This window comes from Aaosphaeria arxii (assembly GCF_010015735.1).
Source record: "Aaosphaeria arxii CBS 175.79 unplaced genomic scaffold BU24scaffold_3, whole genome shotgun sequence".
Taxonomy (NCBI): domain Eukaryota; kingdom Fungi; phylum Ascomycota; class Dothideomycetes; order Pleosporales; genus Aaosphaeria; species Aaosphaeria arxii.
The window spans coordinates 4,372,284-4,398,240 of record NW_022983476.1 but is presented as its reverse complement, the minus strand read 5'-3'; the positions used below and the strand labels follow the sequence as shown (position 1 = coordinate 4,398,240).

General features: G+C 49.6%; 7 protein-coding genes across 7 annotated transcripts; 4 read left to right on the top strand and 3 right to left on the bottom strand.

Annotated features, from left to right (window-relative positions):
- The first annotated feature begins 4,440 nt into the window (after positions 1-4,440).
- BU24DRAFT_421407 (uncharacterized protein) lies at positions 4,441-4,901 on the top strand. Its single transcript, XM_033527721.1, has 2 exons — positions 4,441-4,769; positions 4,885-4,901. Exon 1 carries the CDS (start codon positions 4,458-4,460, stop codon positions 4,692-4,694), a length of 237 nt encoding a protein of 78 aa, XP_033386757.1. The 5' UTR covers positions 4,441-4,457; the 3' UTR covers positions 4,695-4,769; positions 4,885-4,901.
- A 1,901-nt stretch (positions 4,902-6,802) lies between these two features.
- BU24DRAFT_461356 (uncharacterized protein) lies at positions 6,803-7,788 on the bottom strand (the record flags this gene model as incomplete). Its single annotated transcript, XM_033531884.1, has 2 exons — positions 6,803-7,144; positions 7,675-7,788. 2 exons carry the CDS (start codon positions 7,786-7,788, stop codon positions 6,803-6,805), a joined length of 456 nt encoding a protein of 151 aa, XP_033386756.1.
- A 2,625-nt stretch (positions 7,789-10,413) lies between these two features.
- BU24DRAFT_170514 (uncharacterized protein) lies at positions 10,414-11,127 on the top strand. Its single transcript, XM_033521497.1, has one exon. The coding sequence runs from the start codon at positions 10,606-10,608 to the stop codon at positions 11,032-11,034; it is 429 nt and encodes a 142-aa protein (XP_033386755.1). The 5' UTR covers positions 10,414-10,605; the 3' UTR covers positions 11,035-11,127.
- A 1,523-nt stretch (positions 11,128-12,650) lies between these two features.
- Positions 12,651-19,250, top strand: BU24DRAFT_345420 (polyketide synthase; the record flags this gene model as incomplete). Its single annotated transcript, XM_033523447.1, has 3 exons — positions 12,651-12,928; positions 12,974-19,142; positions 19,206-19,250. The coding sequence occupies 3 exons, from the start codon at positions 12,651-12,653 to the stop codon at positions 19,248-19,250; spliced, it is 6,492 nt and encodes a 2,163-aa protein (XP_033386754.1).
- Positions 19,251-21,867: 2,617 nt separating this feature from the next.
- BU24DRAFT_170614 (uncharacterized protein) lies at positions 21,868-22,296 on the bottom strand. Its single transcript, XM_033521498.1, has one exon. The coding sequence runs from the start codon at positions 22,201-22,203 to the stop codon at positions 21,925-21,927; it is 279 nt and encodes a 92-aa protein (XP_033386753.1). The 5' UTR covers positions 22,204-22,296; the 3' UTR covers positions 21,868-21,924.
- Positions 22,069-23,284, top strand: BU24DRAFT_491380 (Prefoldin, subunit 3). Its single transcript, XM_033533790.1, has 6 exons — positions 22,069-22,275; positions 22,326-22,448; positions 22,504-22,615; positions 22,668-22,766; positions 22,821-22,946; positions 23,009-23,284. The coding sequence occupies exons 1-6, from the start codon at positions 22,250-22,252 to the stop codon at positions 23,111-23,113; spliced, it is 591 nt and encodes a 196-aa protein (XP_033386752.1). The 5' UTR covers positions 22,069-22,249; the 3' UTR covers positions 23,114-23,284.
- A 354-nt stretch (positions 23,285-23,638) lies between these two features.
- On the bottom strand, positions 23,639-24,429 carry BU24DRAFT_449860 (uncharacterized protein; the record flags this gene model as incomplete). Its single annotated transcript, XM_033530978.1, has 3 exons — positions 24,274-24,429; positions 24,125-24,200; positions 23,639-24,045 (listed from the first exon to the last, which is right to left on the bottom strand). The coding sequence occupies exons 1-3, from the start codon at positions 24,343-24,345 to the stop codon at positions 23,639-23,641; spliced, it is 555 nt and encodes a 184-aa protein (XP_033386751.1). The 5' UTR covers positions 24,346-24,429.
- Positions 24,430-25,957: the final 1,528 nt, after the last annotated feature.

Sequence of the window (25,957 nt, the reverse complement as noted above, 5' to 3'; positions counted from 1 at the left end):
TGCACGAAACATATCCACGCCGTCACCATCTGGACGTGAATCCCATGGACCAGGAGCTTCCGTCGGGTCGTATCTCCGTGATGCGCGATGTATTGCGACATACACATACATAGTACGAGGTGGTATAGTACATACATATATACATTCGTCCCGTCTGGAAGCTGGATATATGTAGGCACGTAGGAAATAATAAAAGGCGCACGCACGCACAAGTCCGAAACCTCGAACTCAAACCTATAGTCCACACCTCAATATACGATAACCATTTCGTGTTGTCCATCTGATTGATTTCCAGGCGAGACACGGGAGAATGTCCCATCAGGCGGAGGTTCCAAGGATGTTGTGTTGCGAATATGTCAGATTCCAGTTGTCGCTGACGAAGATAAAAAGTATTGGGACAGGGCATATTACCTAGCCTAACTATAACGATACTGCGCTCCATGTACTCCATGGATAGATGCGCATTGCTGCTCAGCATGACCCATCTTTCTCCAAGACTACAGCAAACAATCCTGTCGCTCGGGTGGCCTCCTGGTGAAGCTCTGCGGTAAGGCGGCCGCAACGGTGACCCTTTGGAATGTAGCGTTTGTTGTTAAGACCCACCACCGCACGGCAAGTCGTTGTACCTTGTCTTGCTCACCTTTTCAATGCGGTCTCATACGAGGACGATCGACTTTGAAGCACCGCAACGTCCCACAAGTAGCAGCAAAGGTGGAACAGGGTATCCATCGAGAGGATGGGACTCATGCGTTGTTTCGAGCTTGCATCCGCCTCGAAGAAAGACCGCCCGTATGGGCTGTGGACTTTGGCGAGGAGAGGACATGTACCTCTCTAGACTTGTCCCTGCAGTGGTAACTTGGCCCATAACGTGGTCCAAACCCGCTCAATTGTAAGACACCGGAGTACATGTACGTCCAGCACCTCGTGAGATTCCTACCTGGACGGTATTGCTGGCGCATGCATTGCTCGATGACTTGCCTTGGCTTCAGTAGTTAAGATAGTAAGCACCTCCATATTGCGTCCACTGGCGGCGAACCATGACCCTGCCCAGCGTTCTGTGAACAATGGCTCCGTGGCTCTCTCGAGATGCATTATACGAATGTCGTATCAGTGTCTTGGGGTTGCTCCCGCTCTCTAAATAATTCGGTACCAACTTGCCGATAAGGTATAGAGGATGGATGGTTTCACTCCAGCACATAGCTAGCTCGTGCCCGCCGCATCGCTGGCGCTGACTTGCCTATAATTATCTCACATCTATGGAGAAGAAGTGATTGGAAGGGAAGTTCGCGTCCTTTACGCCAGGGAGAGAGAGTAAACGATCCGCGTCGTCCAAGCTTTTCCACCCTGGCCTTGCCTAGTGGCTTCGGAAGTTTTGGGCGGTGCAAGAAGATTCAGCCCTGTCCTACTTTGGTCAATCGAGTTGGAGGGGGGAGCCCACTATCTCCCCATCAATTCTTGTAAGTAACAGAATGATCTCCCTCCCCCAAACCAATTCTCGCACTAGAGACGAAGCGGAGACCATCAACGGGCGCCATCGTCGATGGGCCTTACCGTTGCGGGCTCGAAAGTGTAGGTGTACCACAGAAACTCCCAACATCCCCCTCACCCTCCACCACCACTGTTCCGTCTGCGTGGTCAAACGGTTTTCCAATACTTTGCACCAAAGGAAACGCTGAGCCTGGATCATTCTTTCCATCAAATAAGATAAGAGAAATTTGATCAACAATTTGAAGATGCGCGCGAATTCGCAAACTCGAGCCTGGTTCGGCGGTCTCTAGCATTCGCGATCGAGTAGCGAATAAAAGAAAACTACGATCTTGAAGAACGCGCAAGCATGCTTCCAATGGATCGCTTCCATCGGCACAATGCTTGTAGATAGACAAACAATTAGAACGTGGGAAGATAGAACTACTTCCGACCATCGAGACCTATCAACTGCTGAAGCCGGCGAGAGGACCCCCAGATCGTCGCTGTGCCCCGGATGCGAGAAAAGCGCTGTTCGATCGTCCTTCTGGCTTGGGTTCTATCGTATTGCCTCCCCTCCTTCCCCCACCCAATCTCTACAAAGTAAAAGGCTCACGATGGCGAACGGACACCTTCCGAGGAAGAGGCAGTGGTTGAAAGGGCACGCTAGGCAGGCTGCGGAGAGCAATAGACTCCATTCCCCGTCTCCCAGCAATTTCCTTGAAAGGTCAGCAATAATGTAATAATTCTCGTCGTTACATCACCCTCGCCGACCACGCCGAATCAATAACATGCGAGTAATTACAAGCATAGGCATTTCCCACCCCTGTTGCATGAATTGTGATGCTTCAACGAGGTGCAGTATCTTGAATAATTGATCTGCGTATGTTGACACTTCATACTCGGCGAGATTGGAGAGGCGTACATTATAAGTGATGAGGCTGCCTGAGGGAGTTCCTGTTGGGAATAAAGTAGCGACATGAGCGCCGATCACTGCGTAGGCGACATGACTTGTGACTTTCCCTTGTACATACTGGACTAGAACTTGGACTGTACCGGTGTCTAATCCCCTTCCCTTGGCCAAACATTGCTAAGCGTCTACACGTATCACACCGCACACAATCCTCCCTCATTTTCCCCCCTGTTGCTTGCATAGCTAAGTTGCTTGTTATTTGCCGTGACCGGTCGCCACAAGTGCTGGCAATTCACTTTAGATATCCTCATTCTGGCGGCAGTCTGGAAAGCGATATGGTCCTAGCGGATCTACATAACATCTCGCTTGGAACAACTTGGGGTAAGGTCGAAATGCCCAAAGGAGACATGGAAACGGAACGGGCGTCACGGAGCATAACCATGAATGGAATGCTCCCAGCATGGTGGTTCGTCAAACAAACCCAGGTCGGCGATGCGTTCCCAGGTCCCTGGACTGCGAAGGCGCCCTGTGGCAATCTGAAAATCGTAGACGCACCGAAATGGCAAAGAAGGGACCTTTTCGATTCTTTCCCTGGTGGGATCACTGCTTGCAAGGATTCGACCGTGACACAGCCATCGGTAGTTGGTTATCTGGAAGATTGACATTTAAAGAAAATGGTTGATGGGATTCGGTTATCGACCGCTCGAAAAGGTTATTCCCGACATCGTTCAGAGTAATTCAGTTTGATCGAGGCCTCATTGGGTACTCAATTTCTGTTGACATGACAGACTCGAACGTGCGCCGCCTTCCAAGTACTATCGTTTCAAAGTCTAATGAGTCGACTTTTTGTTTGTCTATTTTTGTTATTGGTGATTAGTTTGTCGTTTGCCCCGGAAACCAAAAACAAAATCAGCGCAAGATCAAAGGATTTGCACACTTATTTCGGTAGGGCCCACCCTACTCGTTTGATTGATTTGACCATCGTTGGGTGAGGAGGTACGATCCACTGCCAAACCAAGGTCTTGGGAGTCACGCCTTTGCACTAGATACTTTCCAGCCACAGGAGCTCAACAACATCTACCTAGGTAGACAATAAAAAGCGTGGATTCAGTTCTCGTCGCCTCGACGAGAACTTCGAAGAATCGAGATCTTTCTTTTGATGTTGCAAGTTGCCCTGCATCCGGGGTTTGTGGTACCGATGCGGCTCTGCGATGAATGCGGAACCGCCTCAAAACAATGTGAAAGGTAGATAATACTTTGTGACAGAGATAATTACCTTTTGTCAACAAAACAAGGTAGCTTTCAACCCATCTGATTATCGTCAAGTTCGAACGTGAGATTTGGATCCAACTGGATTCACTACGGTAGCCGTGTTGAATCTTGAAAGTAATTTCGCATCCGGGGTCGACACAATGCCATCATCACTGAGAATCTGTTGGTGCGCGAGCATCGCCCAAAAGCAGACGGTGCAGCCAGCCACTGTACCCTTTGCAGCCTAGGGATGCCACCACAGCCGCGCGCCGCCGGCAGCTCGACCGTGAATGGTGGAGAACGAGGCCTGGGAGACACCTGATAGGAAGGGGGGAACGGATGGCAACGTTGCAATTAGAGCCTGTTAGTCCAAAGGACTTCAGTACGACTTGGAAGATGCCTCTCTCGTATGTTGTGCAGGGGCGGGGGACAGGTTCGATAACGCCATTGACATGTGGCAAGCACTGGTGACGATAGATGGCAGAGAAGGGTCTTTGTAGTTCAAGCCTTGTGCTCAATTCCCGGGGAGCAACTTCACGAGGGACTTGAGCTGGAGCAAGCAAATCTGTCTATGATGGACGGCCCAGCTGCAAGCCGTGATCTGTGCCATCATGATTGAACTCAGACCATAAAGCAACAAACCAAGCCAGCCAGGATCTGAGGCAAGGCATAGCACAACACGGGACATGGAGCGGAGCGGAAAGTGCGCGGGGCGGAGGCATCCCTCCTGTAATGCGCCTCAGTAGGGTTTAGATGCCCATGCTTCGCAGAAAAGGAGATAGGATGGTCATGTCTGCTTCGTCGTACACAGGCTGGAGCAGCCACAACGATGCAATGTCGCTCTCACAAATGTCTTATGGCATTTAGATCGCATTGGCAAGAAATCGGTTCCCCACTCGGCTTGATTCTCTTAATTATGGCAAATTCCCAGTCTGATGTGAATGAGTTGTCAACTCCATTCACCGTCGCAGGCGGAAGTTGCGATAAGACTGGAGAGGACAGGCACAACGCGATGGTAGAAAAACGCACTGTAGTTGGAATACAACGTCGTTGGCGATGCTCATAAGAGAAAAGATCTGTGACGGCGATCATGCACGACTACTGCGCGAGAATATTGGGTGGCTGATGATGCCGACTCGAGGTACGCGGGGCAGTGGTCTAACAAGGCTCCCATAAGCGGCGGGGTAGCGCGACGCCGTCACCACAGCTACTTCCTTTCAAGCTCTCTTCTTATTTTTGCTGACAATCTGTGACAGGCAGCCCGTGTACGTCGATCCCACGCCGGCACATCCTTAAATCATCGCGGCGTCCCCTACGGCTTGGACAACGAGTCCCTAGTGGCTGTCTGCGGCTGCGTATGTAGCAATAGGCTTGAGCGGAAGTTGCAGTCAGACGGGATTAACGTCGCCGACCTGGTCGCATCGCTGGGACGACGTCGATGGCGTCGTACCTTATCCCCAGCGAAGTCAGTAGCTACGGCTTTTGATGTACCTCTCGTTGTACGGACTCCTTGCGTGCAGTCTTGAGTGCTGCAGAGCTTCCTTGGGCCTTGTGCTAATGTCTTGAACCGCAATGAGTATCGTTAAATCTGTACCAGTAGCTTCAGACTCCAATGGGATGTGTACATCTTATTTTCCCTAGCGTAAGGCTTCGCGAAGATCCGTCAATGTCGAGCAAATGGCTGTTGATTGCGAGAAGTCAGCTTAGAGTCTTAAGTCTCCGCAATATGTATACGATGTACCATGTAACGTGCGGGTCCACAACGGGTCGGTAAAAGGTCAGCTCACGCAGAGACCTAGCTCTCATTTTCCCATCCCAAGATGTTATTCATAAGACTCTCTGATATTACAATCATAGTCAGCAGTGACGAAAGCAATATTTTTTCCATGTCAAACCGTTGTTAGGCATACCAGATTCCGCCTATGAACATCCAGCGAAAAGTGGTTTGCTTCTCCAATTTATACCTCAAAAGGTTTATTGCGCATCGTACTGACTCCCAATACCCAATTTGATTCATGATATGCGCCTTTTGACCGTCCGGGAAAAGAGACATGTCTAGTGCCCTCCCCCAAAGCGGCTTGAATTGAGGAACCCTGTAGATTTGATATCGCGTAGCTCTTGTGCTCAAACACAATGACGACTAATACTTCCATTGCAACGGCAGAGCAGAGTTCCATTGAATCGATACCACCACATCTATTCCGTGTACTTGCTTATTATTACTATTGCCGAGCTCTGTTTATCCGGGTATACCTCGAGGAATGAAGGATTGGCATTCCACCCATGGAACCCGGAATTTCACTCGAGCATGGTACAGCATGATTGACCAAGAGGCTCAGATTCCGTGGCGATGGATATCTGTACCCTGATTGTGACGCCCTAGCATCTATAGGAATTGTCTGGGTAAGAACCGACTGAACCAGATTACAATTCCTTGTTACGACAGTCACCCGGCCACACAACCGCGCTCCAGATGCAATAAGTTTGCACAGCATTTTGCATTCTCGACACGGGTATCGGCAAGAGCTAGATTCAGTAGTGCAACTCGGCTTTCTATATCTCGACCCATCGGATTATCAGCGAACGGCATCGGGTACGTGGAACGAAAGTGAGGTCGTGGCCTGAAGGGCCGTAGTAGTTCCATTTCCACAGGTACATACATCTGCATACGGCATGTTAGCCCAGCTCAAAGCAAATTGTCTTGACGTATACGACTCTCAGGGCTGTTAGAAGATTCTTTGCCACATTTGGCGAAGTGAGACGGGGTTCAAGGATTTAATTCCATCGCAATTAGATTTTGACAAGTCGAGCATGTCGTGGAAGGAAACAGGAGTTCAGCGTATGTAGGCGGTGAGTATGTGAACTGTGACTTGTACCACCTCACCCCTGTTGAATATTGTCATCCAATCGTCACCACATGGTACTGGCATCAAGATGACGGATCCTGTCGAGCGGGTGCAAATATCGTTTGGCTTACTCAAGGTGGTGGATGGATGCCGGGCAGAAATGCCATCTTCAAAGCTGCAGCAGCAGACGAGCTGAGTGGGCTCCGTGATATGTATGTGTTTACGCGTAACAATGGGATGAAATCCGTGGTCGTTAACATATCCATCGCACTACCGAACTCAAGGCCAGCATATGCGAAGAACAGTTGTTCCGACCATTAGGAACCCTTCATTCGCATGTGGAGGAGTCCGCATATCTGGGTTCCAAAACCTTGACGAGCATTACTTCTCGATGCGGGAGAACGCTGTCAAGTTCGATCTGCGGATTTGTGTCACACCTGGTTCTGGATGTTCCTGCCGTGGAACCGGCTAGATTATGCACGACGAGATCTTTTGCAGCTTCAACGCAACGTGCTTCTGGACTGTCCGCTTCCACGCCCCAGTGCCGGACTTGTGAGTCGCACAAATGATCACCTGTTTCGGACCCTCTGGCAGAGGTCTGCTTGATCAACTCGTCGGTGCTGAGCGCATGATCTCTGGAAGCGATGAAATGCGGTGCAACCGTGGAGAACTAACATAGGTCTATCTTTGTCTTGACGCTAAATCTTTCCATGTAGGGATCGGAGCAAGTCGTATACTGCGTGAACAGTCTTCTTCTGTTCGATAGAAAGAATACGATAGGTAAGAGGCCAGATAAGAGGTGATACCCATCACCAAATTAGCGATACTCGGAGGCAGTGGCCTAAGCCTGCAGGTCAATTCTCTGCATGCTCGAGCATCCTAAAGCGCATTTCATCTGTAGGTACTTACAAACTCAGTAAGCTCCCAGGTATGCCCTCGGTAAATGGAAGCAGTTATTGGCCACGAACAACTCAGATAATGTGAGTTCCTAGAAACACTGAGTCCCCTCAAAACTACTGTGGATGAATACTCCACAGAGACACCAACCCGGCCTCAGATCCGCGCATCTACATTATCTATCATTGCAGGTCAACCCAATTTGAGATATATGGAATCCAACCACAGGCGATGGTTATCGTTCCAGGCTGATAACCCCTGCGTTATTAAGTGTTCATGGAAAAATATGCTTGACCTGCTTACCTGGTACACTTGAATGAGCCTCGGAATTTCTGAAGTGATGTAGACTTCATATATGGTTCTCTTGGTAGTTGTAATATTCTTGTCGCCATCACTGATCTCTGGATTGCCGTTCATTGCAGGCCAAAGCCTGCTGCAATCGAGAGTTTGCTTGCCCTACCTAGCCTGCCTGCTATGTGAGTAAAGCCCGAATACCAATAATCGCGTTTTGCGTGATTGGTGATACGCCATCGAATGCGTCTCTCGTGATGCTGATATGGATGGTTTTACACTGAGGTCCTGTTTCTTCAGCTGGAAGTAAACAAATACGATTTGGTGCCCTACTCCTCGTAGGATCACGTTGAATGCTATTTTATCGGTTGATTCGTATACGATCGCTATGTCTATGGTATAAGCACCGCTCCGCTCCTATTAATCCTGAGGAAATTTACGCATCGATTCAAGATGAAACATGAACTTCAAGTGAAATAATTGGCCTATTGATTCACCAACCGCGAGGCGCTCCAGTACCCACTTGTGACTGGCGGAGTGGAAGGCTAATGGAAACAGCTTCTAGCTTGCCGGTCGCTACTACCCTGTTAAGGACGATACCTTTGCTTTGTAAAGAAACATCGGCCGGCCCGGTCGCAACCTGAATTTCTGAGTGACATACACCTGATCACCGACGAATGATCAGCAGTGACGGCGCATGCCTGGAGACGGCTGCCTTACACTTACTGTTCGGACAACCAATCCCTAAACACCACGACCTTCGACGCTCTCGTTGATGATCCTCGTTTGGTGCGTTTATTAGAGTCGGAAATCGTGCCCGATGAGCCAGAGAGATAGTCCTGATTATCCGCGGGGATAATTCACTGATCTCGGGAGCACCTAGGCTGCCAATGCAGCCGCCACTTGCAATGAGATAAGCGAGAAAGCAATGGACGACAATCATTTGAACTATACCTACGGTCCATAGTCCTGATAGTTGAGAGTCCTGTGAGCTAGGGATGCGATGGCGAACAACAGAGTGTGGCATTTTTCGTTCTTACCTTATCATTGTTTCTGTTCAACTGAAAGATGATTCTGATAGGACTTTTGCTGGAATGTACAAGAACAGTTGCGAGAGCTGTAGCAGGGCTGGCTAAAGGCTCCGATGACAAATCCGGACATCAATCCTCGGGAAGTATGGACTTGAAGTTGGAAATCCGGGTAAATAAAGCGGACTCAATAGTGGGGGTTGCATACTATTCATCCAAGCCACAATTTCGAGCAGGAGGGAATTGGAAGGCATTGGATAGGCGACTCGTGAAACAGTGCACCATACCGTAAAGCCGTCCTTGCGACTTAGACTCAAGATGACCTAGTTTCCAGGCCTTGGATCGCGGCCTATGGGATGAATTTCAAGTATGCAAAAATAGTCAGCTTTCGCTAAGAGTGCCGTCAATTGATATCGTTTCACGGCGGAAAGGCACATGATCAAGAAGCAAGAGCAACCAAAAGTCTGGGTCATACGATTTGTGGCTGTTTGCTGATGGCGATTTTCGACGAAACGGGCAAATATTCATAATACCGACAACTTAAACTTGATTGATGCACAACAAGCCATGGTGCTCGACCGGGTGAACGAGAGGCATTGTCCAGCTTGGCGCTTGGTGATAAGAAACCTGCGAACGCTCTTTGGCCGTGCAGTGGATGCTTGCATGGTGTAAATTGTGACTTTCAAGCGGTAGTGGAGTCTAGAGCTATTTGCACACATCAGAAAGGCGAGGCATTCTATACGAGGGTGTTCAATGGTTGTCCACAGATGCACATGGATATTACTTCCAGTAGCTTCACAGTCCGGGTCGAGCCACAGCTCAAGAAATTCGAGAAAGCGTATTTGAACCCGATGCCATTTATCGTTATTGTGCATGATGATTTATTGTACTTGAGGACTGCATCACACTTGTTCCTCGGCGCGTACTATCAAGCAACCTGATGCAACCCAGGCGAACACCTCAGATTCATCGGCCACCCAGTACTCGGCGAAAATGACGCGGATTGTCCCGTAATTCTTGGACCCAGCAGTGTAATGAGTCTTCTCACTTTGCCGAGCACGGTAAAGTATGTGAGGGACGGAAGCACGGAGTATTGTTATACTTGTCAAGGCGGGCTCGTGTAGTCCCTTGGACGTTTGACCAACTCAGACCAAAGCGTCTATTCCATGAGCTGTGTCCCAGATCTACTCTGATTAGCTGGCGTCATCTCGGAAGTGAAATTGCAGTTCTACGACGAAATAAAGGTCGTGATAATGCTAAGCATAGGAATGTAACGGGACATCTTGTCCCACCGTTGCTCGAGAGAGTCACATGACACGATTATAGACCGTAGTGCAATTTGGACTGGTACACAGTGCACATGAATGATCTGCATGGTGGCTGGAACGTGGTGTCCGTAGCAAGGAGTATGCAACAATGGTAGCATTGTAGCAATGGCATGCTTGGCGTCACGGTTCTCGCGAACGTGCTCGGACAAGGCCGAGAGTGTGGCGAGGGTTTCTGGCGGTGAGACACAATTCGTGATTTATTCGTAAGCAATGAGCTGTTATCTACGCTCGTGTGGAACTATGGATCGAAATGATGATAGTGTGAGGTGAGGAATAAGATAGAGAGAGAGAGAGAGACAGAAAGTGAGAAGAACCACATCCCAGGGTCGGGAAATTGGGGAGTTCCGGTCGCTAAATCGACGCTAACCAGGCTAAACCAAACACGGAAACGACGACCAACCTCACCTGTTCAGCCATAACGATCGTCCATCCAAATTCCCCATTCCTCCTACTCATTGACATTTTGCTAATGCCACAATGCCTTGGAATTGCACTGCAAATATTTCTTCAAACAGACTTCGTCCTTCTTATGCAATCGAGAGCTCGGGTTCGATGGTTCGAAGCGCGCATCGCCGCTCGTCGATTACATGACATGCATGATACGAAGTGGTCTATCTGTAATACTCACAATGAGCGCACACAGACGACATTTGCCTTTACGATTTCCCCATGTTCCGGTACTGCTATCTGCGCTTCCTCGGCCTGATGGCTTTGCTACGGCTCGAAGCTGCTGGCACCGATTACGAGCCGCGCCGTGCCGCATTCGATGGCTGATGATGCATAGCAAACTTGCCTGCTGCTCAAGCCAATGTACTTCCGCATACTCAGTATCGGTACGCCCTTATCACTTTTCGAAGTACTGTGTACGTTGTAGATTCCAGGTGGACTTTGTTACTTTTCCAGGCACAACCCATGTCAGATTGCCCATGCAGTCACTTTATACGTCCTTAGCGCTATGTATCCCTTGCCCGGCTGTGCCAGAGTACCCGTGTGGGGAAGCGCAAACAAGGTCGTAGCTGATAGAGATCAGCGTCAATTCAATAAGCTAAGGAAGTATCGAGGTGTTGGACAACGATAACCCTCGATCTGAAGTGCGCACAATCGAGATTGCTTCCATAGCATTAGCCTCGATCTTCTGTGGGTATCGACACTTAGACATGAGGAACATGTGGATAGGCTTGAAAAGTCATAGTATTTTGATCTACCAGAGGTTTGTATGCTCAGAACGTGAACCCAATTTTGATATTGAATAGATGTCAACTCCATTGACCGTTCTCGGACGCGGTCTTCCGAAAGCGGCCGGCGCCATCCCTTGTTTCGTGGGAGAGGATGTTGACCACGTTGACTTCCAGATCAATAGACATCGGAAAATCCGAACGGTATGCTCACCGCATGGGCTGTATAGGCTGTCGTAGTTTAGTCTACAAGCGAGATTCTTAGGCCATCCGATAACACAATCATAGAGCGACTTTGAAATCTCACAACACCATCGCACAGAAATAAAAATTATGGCCTCACGTAGAGCACTCACGTTCTGTGGAATTGGAAGTACGTTGAGGTCTTTGTTCGAAAGAAAGGCAGACATCTGGACCTTAAAGTCATACTGGAAAGCGGCCATTTGCGGTACTCATTCGACCCAACGAATCAAATTAGCTTCTGACATCGAGATCAATCCCAATTGCGATCGTCCTTTGGATGTGTGCATGTAACAGCATGTTGAATATCAAGTCTGGATTTTGTTTTGGAGTGCTAATGAATACCCTGACGCCGGTCCCAGATACTACTGCAAATCCAAAAACTACCTATCGACCTCAACTAATCTAATGGTAACAATCTTATCCCTTTGAATGCAAAACTAGACTCGTTTACGCCTGGTAGGATGCTTTTGCTGACAAAAGTTCACAGCGCGACTCGGGCTCTACCACCAACCCCGGCTAATGGGGATCCGATAGCCTCCACCCGAATTTCGAGACACGCCCTTACTGCCTCGATCTCCCACGTCTCATCTCTGCTCTCATCAGACTTGCATCAGCTGGAAAATTCCAGCGGCTATACTATACGGCCTAGCTTGCACCAACTGAAAATAGCCATGTATGCTTGTTCGGAGCTGCTCCCGCCCTGTGCGCGCCATAGACTCTCGGGACGATGGAAGCGCCAACCAAATGAGGAATAAACAACTACTCCACTCTCATACTCACGTCAACATGCTCTGCTGTGCATCGTTCGGCAGCCTGTGAGCCCCGTATCTGTGCTCAAACAAATCCGGTACGGATAGAGCTTGTCGTCTAGAGATCGCCGCCTAGGCCTTCCACTTGATTGCCATCACATACATGGGGACTTTGGCGGAACGTACAAATATAGGGCGCTCGCCTATCCTCCCTTTGGTTCATCTTTTCCACAATTCACAGTCAGTCTTTCAGGCTTCAATCAAATATCAAGTCCCCTTTCGTCTCTGATGAAGGTCCCAAACTTGGGTAACCATATAGAGAGACTAACTTAACCCTCGTTCACGCCGTTGTTGTTGCTGTCTCTTTCATTCTTCCCAGACTGCAGATCGTCTTGGGACTCTGGGTTCTTTGTAATAATCCACCCAATCTTCTTAATATATACCCTTCCATACATACTCGTCACCATGAACGTCTTTATATTTGGAGATCAGACAGCCGACCAGTACCCGCTGCTTAGGAAGGCCAATGTCTGGAAAGGCAATGCTCTTCTATCAAACTTTCTGGAACGCACGAGCGTCGTTCTCCGAGAAGAGATCCAGCGACTACCCAAGACCCAACGGGAACAGATCCCAGACTTTCTCCGACTATCCGATTTGGTAGAAGCCTATTATGCTAAAGGATTGAAAATTCCCCAGATTGAAAGTTCCATGGTTACAATAGCGCAGTTGGCACACTATATTGGGTAAGTAATCAACTCTCATAGGCCAGCGCCAAGCTGACGTTTCAGATATTTCGGGGAGAATGTACAAGAACTCCCAGTGCCATCCAATACTCGTCTACTCGGCCTCTGCACTGGACTTCTCGCCGCCTCGATTGTTGCTTCTGCAAAGACGCTCGACGAGCTGGTACCACTTGCGGTTGAAGCAGTGCGGATTTCTTTTCGAATGGGAACTTGCGTAGGAGCCGTGAAAGATGCACTCGAACAACCTGCCAACGCAAATGAGAGCTGGTCTACCATTATTGCGAGCATATCGGAAAAAGCTGCGAATGCTGCAATTGCCGAGTTCCATCAAGAGCGACGAATAGTGAAGTCCGCGCAGGCGTATGTCAGTGCCGTTAGCGTGATGGCTATTACCGTTAGCGGTCCACCTTCAACAACCAAGCGCCTCTTCGAGGACAGCGATGCATTCTCCAGCAACACGAGGGTACCAATCCCAGTATATGCCCCTTATCACGCCTCTCATCTTTACGGTGAAGCCGATATTGACAGGATCTTGGGCGACGAAATCTCAGACATACTGTGCAAATTCAGGCCACACTCGCTCATTCATTCTGCATCTACTGGAATCTGCCATACTGCCACGAACACTCTCGACTTGGTGAAGACTGTACTGGCGGAGATATTGCTCGAGCCTGTCCGGTGGGACAACTTGCTTGAGGAATGTGTATCACAGGTGACTGCCGTTAGTAATAACACTTGCAACATCACCGCTATCGGCGTGACCAATGTCGCCAACAGCCTGGCCTCGGCGCTCAAAGCTGGAGGGCAATCATCCGTTTCGATCCGCGACCACACCTCTTGGATCGCAAAGACAGAGGATGCGAACGGTCGCACTCAAAATGACAAAATTGCAATCGTCGGCATGTCTGGCCGCTTCCCGAGTGCTGCCAGCCACGAAGCACTCTGGGAACTGCTTGAGAAAGGTCTTGACGTCCATCGCGAAGTTCCATCTGAACGCTTCGACGCGCAAGCCCATTGTGATCCTTCAGGAAAGGGCAAGAATAAGAGTCATACTCCATATGGATGTTTTATTGATGAACCGGGGCTCTTTGACCCTCGGTTCTTCAACATGTCACCACGCGAAGCCGCTCAAACCGACCCTATGGGACGTCTAGCTCTCGTCACTGCCTATGAGGCTTTGGAAATGTCTGGCTATGTCCCTAATCGTACACCATCCACTAAGCTTCACCGAATCGGAACTTTCTACGGCCAGACTTCAGATGATTGGCGAGAGATCAATGCAGCGGAAAATGTGGACACCTACTTTATCACTGGTGGTGTGCGCGCATTTGCTCCTGGAAGAATCAACTACTATTTCAAGTTCTCTGGTCCGTCCTTCAGCATCGATACGGCCTGTTCATCGTCTCTCGCTGCAATTCAGCTTGCTTGTACCTCATTGTGGGCGGGCGATTGTGACACTGCCTGTGCTGGTGGTTTGAACGTCTTGACCAACCCCGATATTTTTGCCGGGCTTAGCAAGGGCCAATTCCTCTCAAAGACCGGTAGCTGCAAGACATACGACAATGACGCCGATGGTTATTGCCGTGGCGATGGCTGTGGAACAGTCATTTTGAAGCGTTACGAAGACGCTATTGCAGACAACGATAACATCCTCGGATGCATTCTGGGCGCAGCGACCAACCATAGCGCCGAAGCGGTTTCCATCACACATCCTCACGCAGGAGCCCAAGAATACCTCTACAAGCGTGTTCTGGCAAATGCTGGCGTCGATGCACATGACATAAGCTATGTCGAGATGCATGGTACGGGCACCCAGGCTGGAGATGGAATCGAGATGACATCAGTTACGAATGTCTTCGCACCGCGTCATCGTCAGCGCCGCCCAGATCAGACCCTCCATCTAGGAGCTATCAAGGCCAACATTGGACATGGAGAGGCAGCCTCTGGCATCAATTCCATGATCAAGGTTCTCATGATGTTGAACAAGAATGCGATCCCAGCCAATGTCGGTATCAAGGGAATTATGAACAAGACATTCCCCAAAGATCTCCTGCAACGAAATGTACACATCGAAACGAAGCAAGTTGCCTACCCACGTAAAGGAGCGGAAAAGCGCAAGCTTTTCCTAAACAACTTCTCTGCTGCAGGAGGCAATACCGCTGTTGTGTTAGAAGACGGGCCGCTTCGAGAAGCCCCCCTCGCTACGGATCCCAGGTCCACGCATACTATCACCGTCACCGCTAGATCTATAGCATCTCTGAAGAGGAACATCAACAACCTCATCAAGTACTTGGATGATCACCCAGACACTACACTTCCAAGCCTGGCATACACCACTACGGCCCGCCGCATTCAACACAATTATCGCATTTCGGTGTGTGTGTCAGACATCACCAAGGTGAAAGACGCCCTACAATCTCAACTGAAAGACTCCTACAGTCCGATCGCCATGGTTCCCACCAAAACAGCCTTCACGTTCACCGGCCAAGGCTCGCAATACACTGGGCTTGGACAAAAGCTCTATCAAGACTTGGAGACCTTCAAGGCCGACATCGACCAGCTGGATAACCTTGCACGGCTTCACAGCCTTCCGTCCTTCCTCCCGCTCATTGATGGCACCGATGTTACTACTCTTTCCCCGGTTGTCGTTCAACTAGGCATGGCATGCATCCAGGTTGCTCTTGCTCGTATGTGGGCATCCTGGGGCATCAAGCCGTCCGCCGTCATTGGCCACAGTCTTGGCGAGTACGCAGCTCTGCATGTTGCCGGGGTTTTGTCGGCCAGCGATATGATCCTCCTTGTAGGTCGCCGTGCTCAAATTCTTGAAGAGGAATGCACTGCCAATACCCACGGTATGCTTGCCGTCAAGGGTGGCGTTGAGGCCATTCGGGAGGCTTTGGGTGATAAGATGACCGAGATCGCATGCATGAATGGTCCGGAGGAGACAGTTTTGTGCGGAACCGTCGAAGTCGTTGAAGCGACTGCGGACGCGCTTGCAGCCAAGGGCTTCAAGGCTACAAAGCTCAATGTTCCCTTCGCATTCCACTCCGCCCAGGTTGAGCCAATTCTCGAGAAGTTCAAAGTGGCAGCCTCGTCTGCCACTTTCAACAAGCCTGACGTTCCTGTTCTTTCTCCTCTCACTGGACAAGTCATCCGTGAAGCTGGTATTGTTGGACCTGAATATCTGGCTCGACATGCCCGCGAGACTGTCAACTTCTGGAATGCCTTGTCCAATGGCAAGGAAGACAAAGCCTTTGACGACAAGACCGCGTGGCTTGAGGTTGGTGCACACCCGGTATGTAGCGGTATGGTGAAATCATCTCTCGGTGGTACACCCTGTACGGCCAGCTCTCTTCGCCGCAATGAAGACCCATGGAAGACATTGGCTACCAGCATCTCTACCCTCTACCTTGCTGGTGTCGCATTCGACTTCAACGAATACCACAAGACTTTCAATGGCGCACACATGTTACTCACTCTTCCAACATATTCATTTGATGATAAGAAGTATTGGCTGGATTACCACAATAACTGGACTCTCACCAAGGGTGAAGCCCAAGTGGATGTCACGCCTAAAGCCATCGAAGTACCTGCAGAAGTCCAATCGAAACTCTCCACAACGTCTTGCCAGAGAATCGTCCGCGAAGAGCTACATGCCAATTCTGGCACAGTGGTGGTCCAGTCTGATCTTAATGAACCTAAGATAAAGGCAACAATCAGTGGCCATCAAGTCAATGGAACACCGCTTTGCCCCTCATCTTTGTACGCAGATCAGGCAATGACTGTCGCAGATTACCTCTACAAACAGTTGCGCCCTAATCTTGAGACACCTGGTTTGAATGTATGCGCTATGGAAGTCACGAAACCCTTGATTCCGTCCAATCCTCCGCCAGCTGGAGGTCAGCACATCCAGATCGAGGCCACTGCCGACCTTGAAACCAACCAAGTGGAACTCAAGTATCGCACTGTATCCGCCGACGGCTCCAAGGTTCTTGCAGAGCATGCTTTCGGCCTAGTCAAGTATGAAGATGTCAATGCTTGGAAGCAGGAGTGGGCTCGCACACAGTACATGGTGCAAACCCAGATCGATATTTTGAAACAGAAACTCGAGTCAGGTGCGGCGCACAAGGTACTCCGTGGTATGGCATACAAACTGTTCAAGGCACTGGTTACCTATGCCGATAACTACAGGGGCATGGAAGAAGTCATCTTAGATGGAAAACAGACCGAGGCCACTGCTAGCGTCAAATTCCAGACAACGCCTGCCGATGGACAGTTCCTCTGCTCTCCTTACTGGATTGACAGCTTGGCCCATCTTTCGGGCTTCATTGTCAACGCTTCCGATCATCTTGACTCGGAGAACTCTGTCTACATTTCTCACGGATGGGGCTCCATCAAGATCGCCAAGCAACTTTCTCCAGATAAGAAGTACCGCTCCTACGTGAGGATGCAGCCAGCACCAGGAAATATTTCCGTCGGCGATGTGTATATCATGGAAGATGGCGAGGTTATCGGGTTGGTGACTGGACTTAAGTTCCAGAATATTCCGCGCCGTGCTCTCAACATCATGATGCCACCTGCTGGCAACAAAGCCTCGGCTGCTCCCGCTAAGGCTGCACCAGCAAAGGCATCAACTTCCGCAGCTTCGAAACCAGTCCTTGCTCCTGTCAAGACATCGAAACAAGTCACCAAGGCAGTCAAGCCAGCAAAGGCCGCCCCACGTGCTCCAAAGCAATCAGCTACCTCGATCTCTTCTCGTGTCATGAAGATCATTGCTGAGGAAACCGATGTTGATATGTCTGAGTTGGTTGAGGAAGCAGCCTTCGAGAACCTCGGCGTGGATTCCCTAATGTCTCTCACCATTTCTGCCAAGTTCCGAGAGGATCTCGACCTAGAAATCAGCTCTACCCTCTTCACCGATTACCCTACCGTCGGGGAAATGAAGAAATTCTTCTCCCAGTATGATGGCGGTGCACCACTTGTCGACGAGGACACCGAGTCTGACACTACGGATGAGCCATCGGATTCTTCAACTCCCTTTGATGAAGGTACCGTTAGCACTCCAGCCAGTTCAGCACCAAGTGTATCGGGTAAAGATGCTGGCGTGGAGAGCCACACATCCGCAGTCGCTCCAGCCATCTCGGGTAGTGGCCCCAGCCTTGCCCGTAAGATCGTTGCTGAAGAGATGGGTGTTGATGTGTCTGAGATCACTGACAAGCTCGACCTATCAGAGATGGGCATGGATTCACTGATGAGCTTGACTATTCTAGGAGCTCTGCGTGAGCAGACTGGGGTTGACCTACCCTCAACCTTCTTGGTCACTAATGTCACCATCGAGGATATTGAGAATGAGCTCGGCATGCGCCCCAAGCCCAAGGCCGTTGCCCCTGCCCCGACAAAGCCATCCAAGGCACCCCAGCTCTCTGAGGTGAACAAGAGATTGGAAAAGTCCGTTGACGTTTCTCGTTTCCCGCCAGCAACCTCGGTGTTGCTCCAAGGAAATGCCAAAATCGCGACTAAGAAATTCTTCTTGGTCCCAGATGGTTCCGGCAGCGCGACATCCTACATCTCCATCCCTAACATCTCGCCTGATATGGCCGTCTATGGACTGAACTGTCCCTTCATGAAGAGCCCTGAGAAGTGGACATGTGGTGTCGAGGGTGTTTCCGCTCTCTACCTCAAGGAGATCAAACGCCGCCAGCCTGAGGGACCATACCTCATCGGTGGTTGGTCTGCTGGTGGTGTGATGGCATATGAAGTTTGCCAGCAGCTCGTGAACAGCGGAGAGAAGGTCGAGAGCCTCGTACTCATCGACGCTCCCTGCCCAGTCGCTCTCGATCCCCTTCCCGCCCGCCTGCACATCTTCTTCGATCAGATCGGTCTCCTCGGTACAGGCAAGCCAGGTGGTACACCCGGCTGGCTCCTTCCTCACTTCGCGGCAGCCATCCAGAACCTCAAGGACTATGAACCAATCCCCATGGACCCCAAGAAGGCACCACCCGTCCTCGCTATTTGGTGTACCGACGGCGTCTGCCCCAACCCCGACGACCCTCGTCCCCCACCAGGCGAGGGTGAAGATCCCGCCCCCATGACCTGGCTCCTAAACAACCGAACCATCTTCGATGACAACGGCTGGGCGCAGCTGCTGCCGAAGGACAACTTCGAGTACGCTGTCATGGGAGGCAACCACTTCACGATGATGAAAGGCGACCATGTAAGTTCCTCTCTCTCTCTCACTCCTTACATTTCTGTTCAAAAACACTAACAGTCGGATCAGGGCGTCACACTCGGCAAGCTCCTTCAGAAGGGCCTCAAATTGTAAACAACAGACTGGATTCACATAAACGAACTAGTATATGCTTTTGTTGTTTGTTTTTATCTAGACCACTATCCTTTTCATTTGTAAATGGCATAACCATTCTCTATTCCTTGCTTGCTCTCTCATTCTCTGCCTCACAATGGCGAGATGAGGCGGGCAAGGGGGGACAACCAGGGGGAACGGTTGGGCGTCAAACCGGGGAGTTTTTGGATCCTCGCATTCAAGCTCGGGCATAACACGACATATTCTCTTCTTTATTTCTTTCCTTTTCTTTTGGATCTAGGAGGGCGTTTCAAGTGGATTGGGGTTGGCTGTTTATTCCTTTTCTTTTTTCCTCTGGGAAGTAATTTTATTTGTGGCTTTCCATTTCAATAGTTAATTCGAAGGATGCTTTTTCCCTACTCTTTTTACTTTTGAGATGATATTCATGATGATGATCACGATGATATATGAATTAGAAATGAATTTTCTACTGATTACTACTTGTCTACCTGAGACGTTACTATCTCAGGAAAATGCTTGCTGAGAAACATATCCCACCTTGAACAGAACATCACCCATCACCCTGCCGCTGCCACCACAATCACGTGTCACTCAATTCATCTCATTCTCAAGCATGTGCAAGTATTCCCATTCCGAATTTTTCATCTTCATTTTCTTTCTTAATTCCCATGCACTAAAGCAACCTAAGTGCCGGAGATACCGGCAAGCGCAACCAAAGGTTCGAGTAGAACAGAACCGAACCACGTTCCATTTTACTCTTTAGTAATGCGGGAAGTTGTGGTTCTCGGGAAGCATACCAAGGTTCGGATACGCGGAGTGAGGAGCTAGGTTACCTACCTGCATATGTTGTTGAAACTCACATGTTAATTGTTGTTTGGATGATGCTTCACGCAGATATCGTGGCAATTCGGGGCAGATTTGGTGGATCGTTTGATCAATTGGAGCTGTTACGTCTATTGCTTCACTTCTTGCATGTAATAGTGGATAGATAGATAGATAGATAGGAAACAAGCTTTCGACAAGCAAAAGATCGGCAGTGTGATAGGCCGAATAGCCCCACACGGAAGATCCGGGGGGGGAGAGAGAAGGTTGCGAGTCTCCACAGAATCTCTCCCTTTCCTCGGAGTGTGAGGTAGGAGTAACTAGTTGAATCGGTAAGTGTATGTACATGCTTCACCCGGAAACGGATGAGTTTGGCTTGTTGTTCGCGCATTTGTAAGATGGTTACATTTGTCCGGAACTTCGGTGGACGATGATAAGTCTTGTCCAGTGCGTACGAGATCGGTTGCAGGATGCACAGATGGATGATACCTTGTTGAATCTGTCGGTGGAAAGGAGAGTTAAGGGTACGGTTTGTTTGGATAGCGTGCCGGATTCTTTGAGTCGCCCCTCGTTGGGCGTGACGCCCAAGACCTTGAGAGGGAATTAGTCGAGGCGTTAAGTTGGGTACATAACTCATGGAAATTCGCGATTGGGAAGATTGCAGTGTTGATCATTTGCGATGTCCATCTCCTTCCTCATATTGGTACTTCTTGACGACGAGGAGAAACTCCACTTGTTTGAAATACCGGACGGCTAATTGCTCCCAGGATTTGTGGAGATAAAGAATGGCCAGTGCTTGCGTATCAACGCATGAGAGGTTGTTTGAAAGATTCCAGTGCCGTGCTCTTTTGTGAAGCCACTGAGGTCCCGTCTATCTAGTGACAACGTTGATCTTACTGTGTTGAGATATTGTATCTCGCACGTAAGTCTAAATAAGGTTAGCCATGGATGTTACAGGGGGACTTTTCGTCAGATTTGACCATAGTCATCTTGGAGAAGTGATGTGTTGGCGTTTCTGACTTCCTTGGTCGGCGAAGGCTGGAAGTATTGCTAAGGTGAATTCGGAGAATAGAAGTGGAGGAGTCCGGCAGGCAGAGCTCCCTACAGGGCTAGCTAGGGTCAATGCATGCCTGTACGTCGATCACTTTCCAGAATGCCATGTTATTAGACGAGTTCTGGTTCTTGGGGATGGATCGTCATCTCCGCTGACATTTTTATTTCAGATGACTCATGGCGTGGGCGTATTGCTGTAATCTTTCAAAGAGGCGGTCGCCAAGTGAGCTGAAGTCTGAGGACTCAACATCATCACGATGTATACGAACGGTGGCGGTCAGGACGGACCCGCGCGCCAGTTGATGCTGGAATTATCCCAAAGGTGAGATTTCAGGGACTGTGGAAATGCATTGCGCCGATCTTTCAATAGAGGCAATGCAAATGAAGGCATTGGCGTGGGACTGGCGATACGCAAGTAAGAACGTGGGGATGGAGGATAAGGCAACATGCCCTATTGGGTTTTGTATCACTTCCGCGTCCGTATCTGCAGCACCGTAGTAGGAACGGGCCATGTCGAATGGTCGTTGTTTGCTAGTATCGCGTTGTGGTGGCTGACGCCGTCGCGAGCCGGTAGCAATAGTCGCTCCGCGCTGTCAGCACTTGTCTTGCCTATCGAGATAGGACTACAGCTGTGCTATTCTTGTGATGATGGAGGCGGCTTGGCCGTTTTGATGTGCAGGCCATGAGGCATGATCGTGAGGGGTCGTGAAGCATCATCGTAGGGTCGAACGGTGACGCGAAGGGCGTCTGCCTGAACTCGTAGGTGGCATAGATAGCTGAAAATGGTTTCCAAGTTTACCTACGAGGCTACCATTAAAGTTCGTATTCGCCAACGATCCCTGAAAGTAAGGGACCAGTTGACGAGGAGCATGAGGTCATGGCATTTCGGGTGGCTTGTGATAACAATTAGGGAAGTGGTCAAAGGATGGATGGCGGAGGTGGAGGAGGAGACAAGGAGGAGGTCAGAGGAACGGCGGAGTGGGAAAGCGGGGGCGGAGAGGGGTAACCATTGCCAAGGTATTCCGCCGAGAAATAGTGGGCGTTGCAAACACAACAAACGCGCACTTGGACATGACATAGTGGGGAATTCCACCGCCTTCAATAATTACATCGAACGCTGCAGGATGGCTTCCGCACTGAAGCCAGGCAGGTATGTCAAGTACTAAGCTACAGTAATTCATTTCTCTAATTGAATGACAGCAAAGATGCGCCCACAAATCCACGAGGCATCCCCGTTGCGCCGTTCGTCGACCGAGTCGAAGATTATGTTACGGACCGTTCAGAGGTGGAGAGCACAATCAACAGCTTCAAGGAGATGATCTCGTAAGCCCCAATATCTGTGGATCTATTCAGGGCTGGACTTATGATAAGGCTTTAGAAAGTACCAGTTCATGGAAGTAAATACGCAACGACGGGCGGCTGGCTTGAGGGATAAAATTCCTGATATCAAGAAGACCTTGGAGACGGTTCGCTTTCTCAAATCACGCGATGTATGTGGACATGAGAGCAGCGCTATTAGATATACAGCTAAACCTTGACAAGGCGGACGCAGAGCCCATCGAGACCACCTTCGAACTAAACGATACCCTCTACGCAAAAGCGGAAATTCCTCCCTCGGACGAAGTGTACCTATGGCTTGGAGTAAGTGGAATGCGTATCGCGAAGAATTGGAGTAGTGGCTAATCTGGAGATTAGGCAAATGTCATGTTGGCGTATCCCATACCCGAGGCTGAAGAATTGCTGAACACAAAGCTTTCCACGGCGAAACAGAGCTTGGCCAATTGCGAAGAAGACATGGAGTTCTTGAGGGAGCAGATCACAGTGAGTCATGAGTCTACATTGATTGAAATAGTGAGGCTGTCCCGTAAACTGACTTGTCGTAGACATTGGAGGTTGCTTTTGCCCGCGTATACAACTGGGATGTCGCGCAACGACGGAAGGAAAGGCAAGAGGCGGAATCGGCAGAAGGAAAAAAGGAGAAGTCTTGAGGAATTAGGAATTCAATACTATATACTGCCGCTTGGGTCATACACGGACTGAGGGTAGCTTTCCAAGATGATGACATTGGATTAACAGAAAGAAATTCCTGAAGTAGGCCATATCTCGAACAAAAAAATGAGAACCAATATATCCATCAATCCCAATTTTAGACCATTTACAAGGTGTAACATCATCTTCCTGCCATCCAGTCAAGTGATTCTTATATTGTTCCCCTACCTTGGACATTGCATCACCATAGACAGTCTCGGCCTCACTGTCGCCGTCCACTGTCGATGAAAGCTTTCGTGACACGAGACACATATAAGGTGTGAAGTTGAAGTGTTTGAATGGAGTGACTTTTCGTTACGATTTCATTGAGAAAGAACTACTAGATACATGCGGCCTTCAAGGACCCAAGGCGGTTTCCGTCAACCCATGCCAAGATATCCCAATTGCAAACGTGCAATACTCCAGGTCAAATCAATCCACAGCCAGAAAAGCGATGGTTGACTCATGGGGTAAGATTCTTGACTTTAGATCAAAGCGACGAGACCCATAGCGCCTACGATCACGGCGCCGAATCCATTGCCGATACCCATGATATCAGCAGCGTTGGTAACCTCTGGAGGATAGGATGCAGTCGGAGTCTGAGGAACTGAGCTAGTCTCGATGTCAGTCTCGGTGACGGACTCTGTGACGGACTCGGTGACAGACTCAGTGGCGTACTCCGAGGTAGGAGTGGGAGTAGCAGGAGTGGACCAGGTGGATGTGACAACAACCGGGGTACTCTTGTGACTCTTCTCAACAGTGGAGGCAGAAGGGACCTCAGGAACGGTATGAAGAGAAGAAGTCTTCAACACCGAGGAGATCTCCGAGGTATAGTCGATGGTGGTGCAGAAAATCTCGGTGAGGGTCGCAGTGACAGTGACGGTAGCGCTCACTGTGACGGTGGGGGCACAGTTGTCTGCAGAGGAGGAAACAGTCAGTGATTGAAGAACAAGATTTGGGTGAAAACAAACCGGTCTCATATCCAGAAGAGATGCGGGTGGCACCATAGTTGCGAGCTCCAAGCTCCGGGTACTGAACCTGATTGACCTACGCAGAATGTTAGTCTTTCGGTCACCAAGAGATGGATATGAAATCTTGGTCGAAATGAGGATGGACTCACATGGCCGTTGGCACTGGCAACACCTAGGAGAGAAGTCAGTCCGAGGACGACGGTGGGGATGAAGGTAATCATAGTTGCAACTGAAGATGCGTGAGTGAGTATTTGTATGTGTTTGTGTGTGTGTGTGGATAGATGGTAGTGGATGTTGGGGATTATCTGTTGAAGAAGTTAGCAGGTTTCTTTCTGAGAAGGAAAAGGAATGCTGACGGTTTTGTGTTTGTGTTTGTGGAGGAGAGAGAGAAAGAGAAGAGAGGAGAGGAGAGAGTGCGTTCTTATAGGCAGGAGGAGTGGCGAAAAAGACAGTCGCGCGTCGCCGCGACAACCTCGCGTACCAGGAAACGCGACGGGTTAGAGGGACAGGTGAAGGTGAGAGGTAAAGTGAACATGAAGTAGGAGTCAATCAGAAGCAGCCGTTTCCTTGGTTCCCGTAGATTTGTTGAGGATGTGTTGTAGCCAAAGCAGTGTCCGGACTATCACTTATCATTTACAATTTGACACTATTCGCGAATATCGTGAGCACAACGTAGAATATCAGCCATATAGAAGAGATCGAGAAGCCCCTTTACATGGAGAGCAAAAGAACAATTGTTCAATGGAGTTACTTTCCTACACTTGTGATATCAGAATTGTGGGGTTTGGTGGCAGTGTTTGTATGAATGCGTGCCCACTGAATTGAGCTGTTAGTGAAGGTAAAGTAGATGCAGGCGTAAACAAAAAGCGTGTAACCGTCAACAGGGACGATAACACCAATCACGCGATTTCTATCTGGTTTGGACAAGATAGGAGCGTTTGTTGTGGTAACCATTACCATTGCGCACGTTTGCCCTGCCTTGCTTGTAGTCTGAACAAGTAAGTGAGTGGGTAAGTTGGCAAGCAGGCAAGCAGGCAAGCGAGTATCTAAGTAAGTACATGGCTAAGTACCTACCTGGTACCTACCTGAGTGGAAGAAAGAAGAGGAGGAGGAGGAAGTACCTCGCAGTAAACTGTAGCTGCCGTGTACAATCTCCCTCTCTGTGTGTATATCCGTGCTCCCGCCCTAGCGTTCATCCACAAACCACCTTCTCCTACTTCAACTCCATCTCTTCAACCTCCAACCCCCTCCCCTCCCTCCCAACACTGGTACAGAATCGTTTCCCTCGTCTCTCTTTGATACCACATCACGCTCATTATCAAACTTCTTCTCTCGTGTCTGTTCATCTTCTTCCCCACACGCTCGTTTCTCATTCACTCTCTGTCTGCATTTGAGAACGTCAAGATGAAGCTGCTTCACCTTGCCGCTTTTCTCTGCGGCCCTGTGGGAGTCCTTCAAGCTTTGGCAGAAGGTAAGTTCATCAATTCATCTTTATCAAAAGTTTCGTGCTGCTTTACTGACGGTACTCCCAGTTCTTCCCAGGCAGTTCGAACCCGTAACTTCGATCTCCGTGATCACCTCGACCGTCTTCACCACCTCCATTGTCTCACTCACCCAGTGCGGTACATATGTCTCTGAGTGTACCAATGCTGGCACCAAGATCATCACTTCGATCGTGGAGCTCACGGCTACCGCCTGCCCATTTACTTCTACTTCCAAACTGCCAACCACCTCGATCGGGACCACTGTTCCTACCATTCCCACCCCGCCCGGCATCTCTGTTCCTGCAACGCCTTCATCAGTTCTCCCGATTTCCTCACCTTCATTCACAAA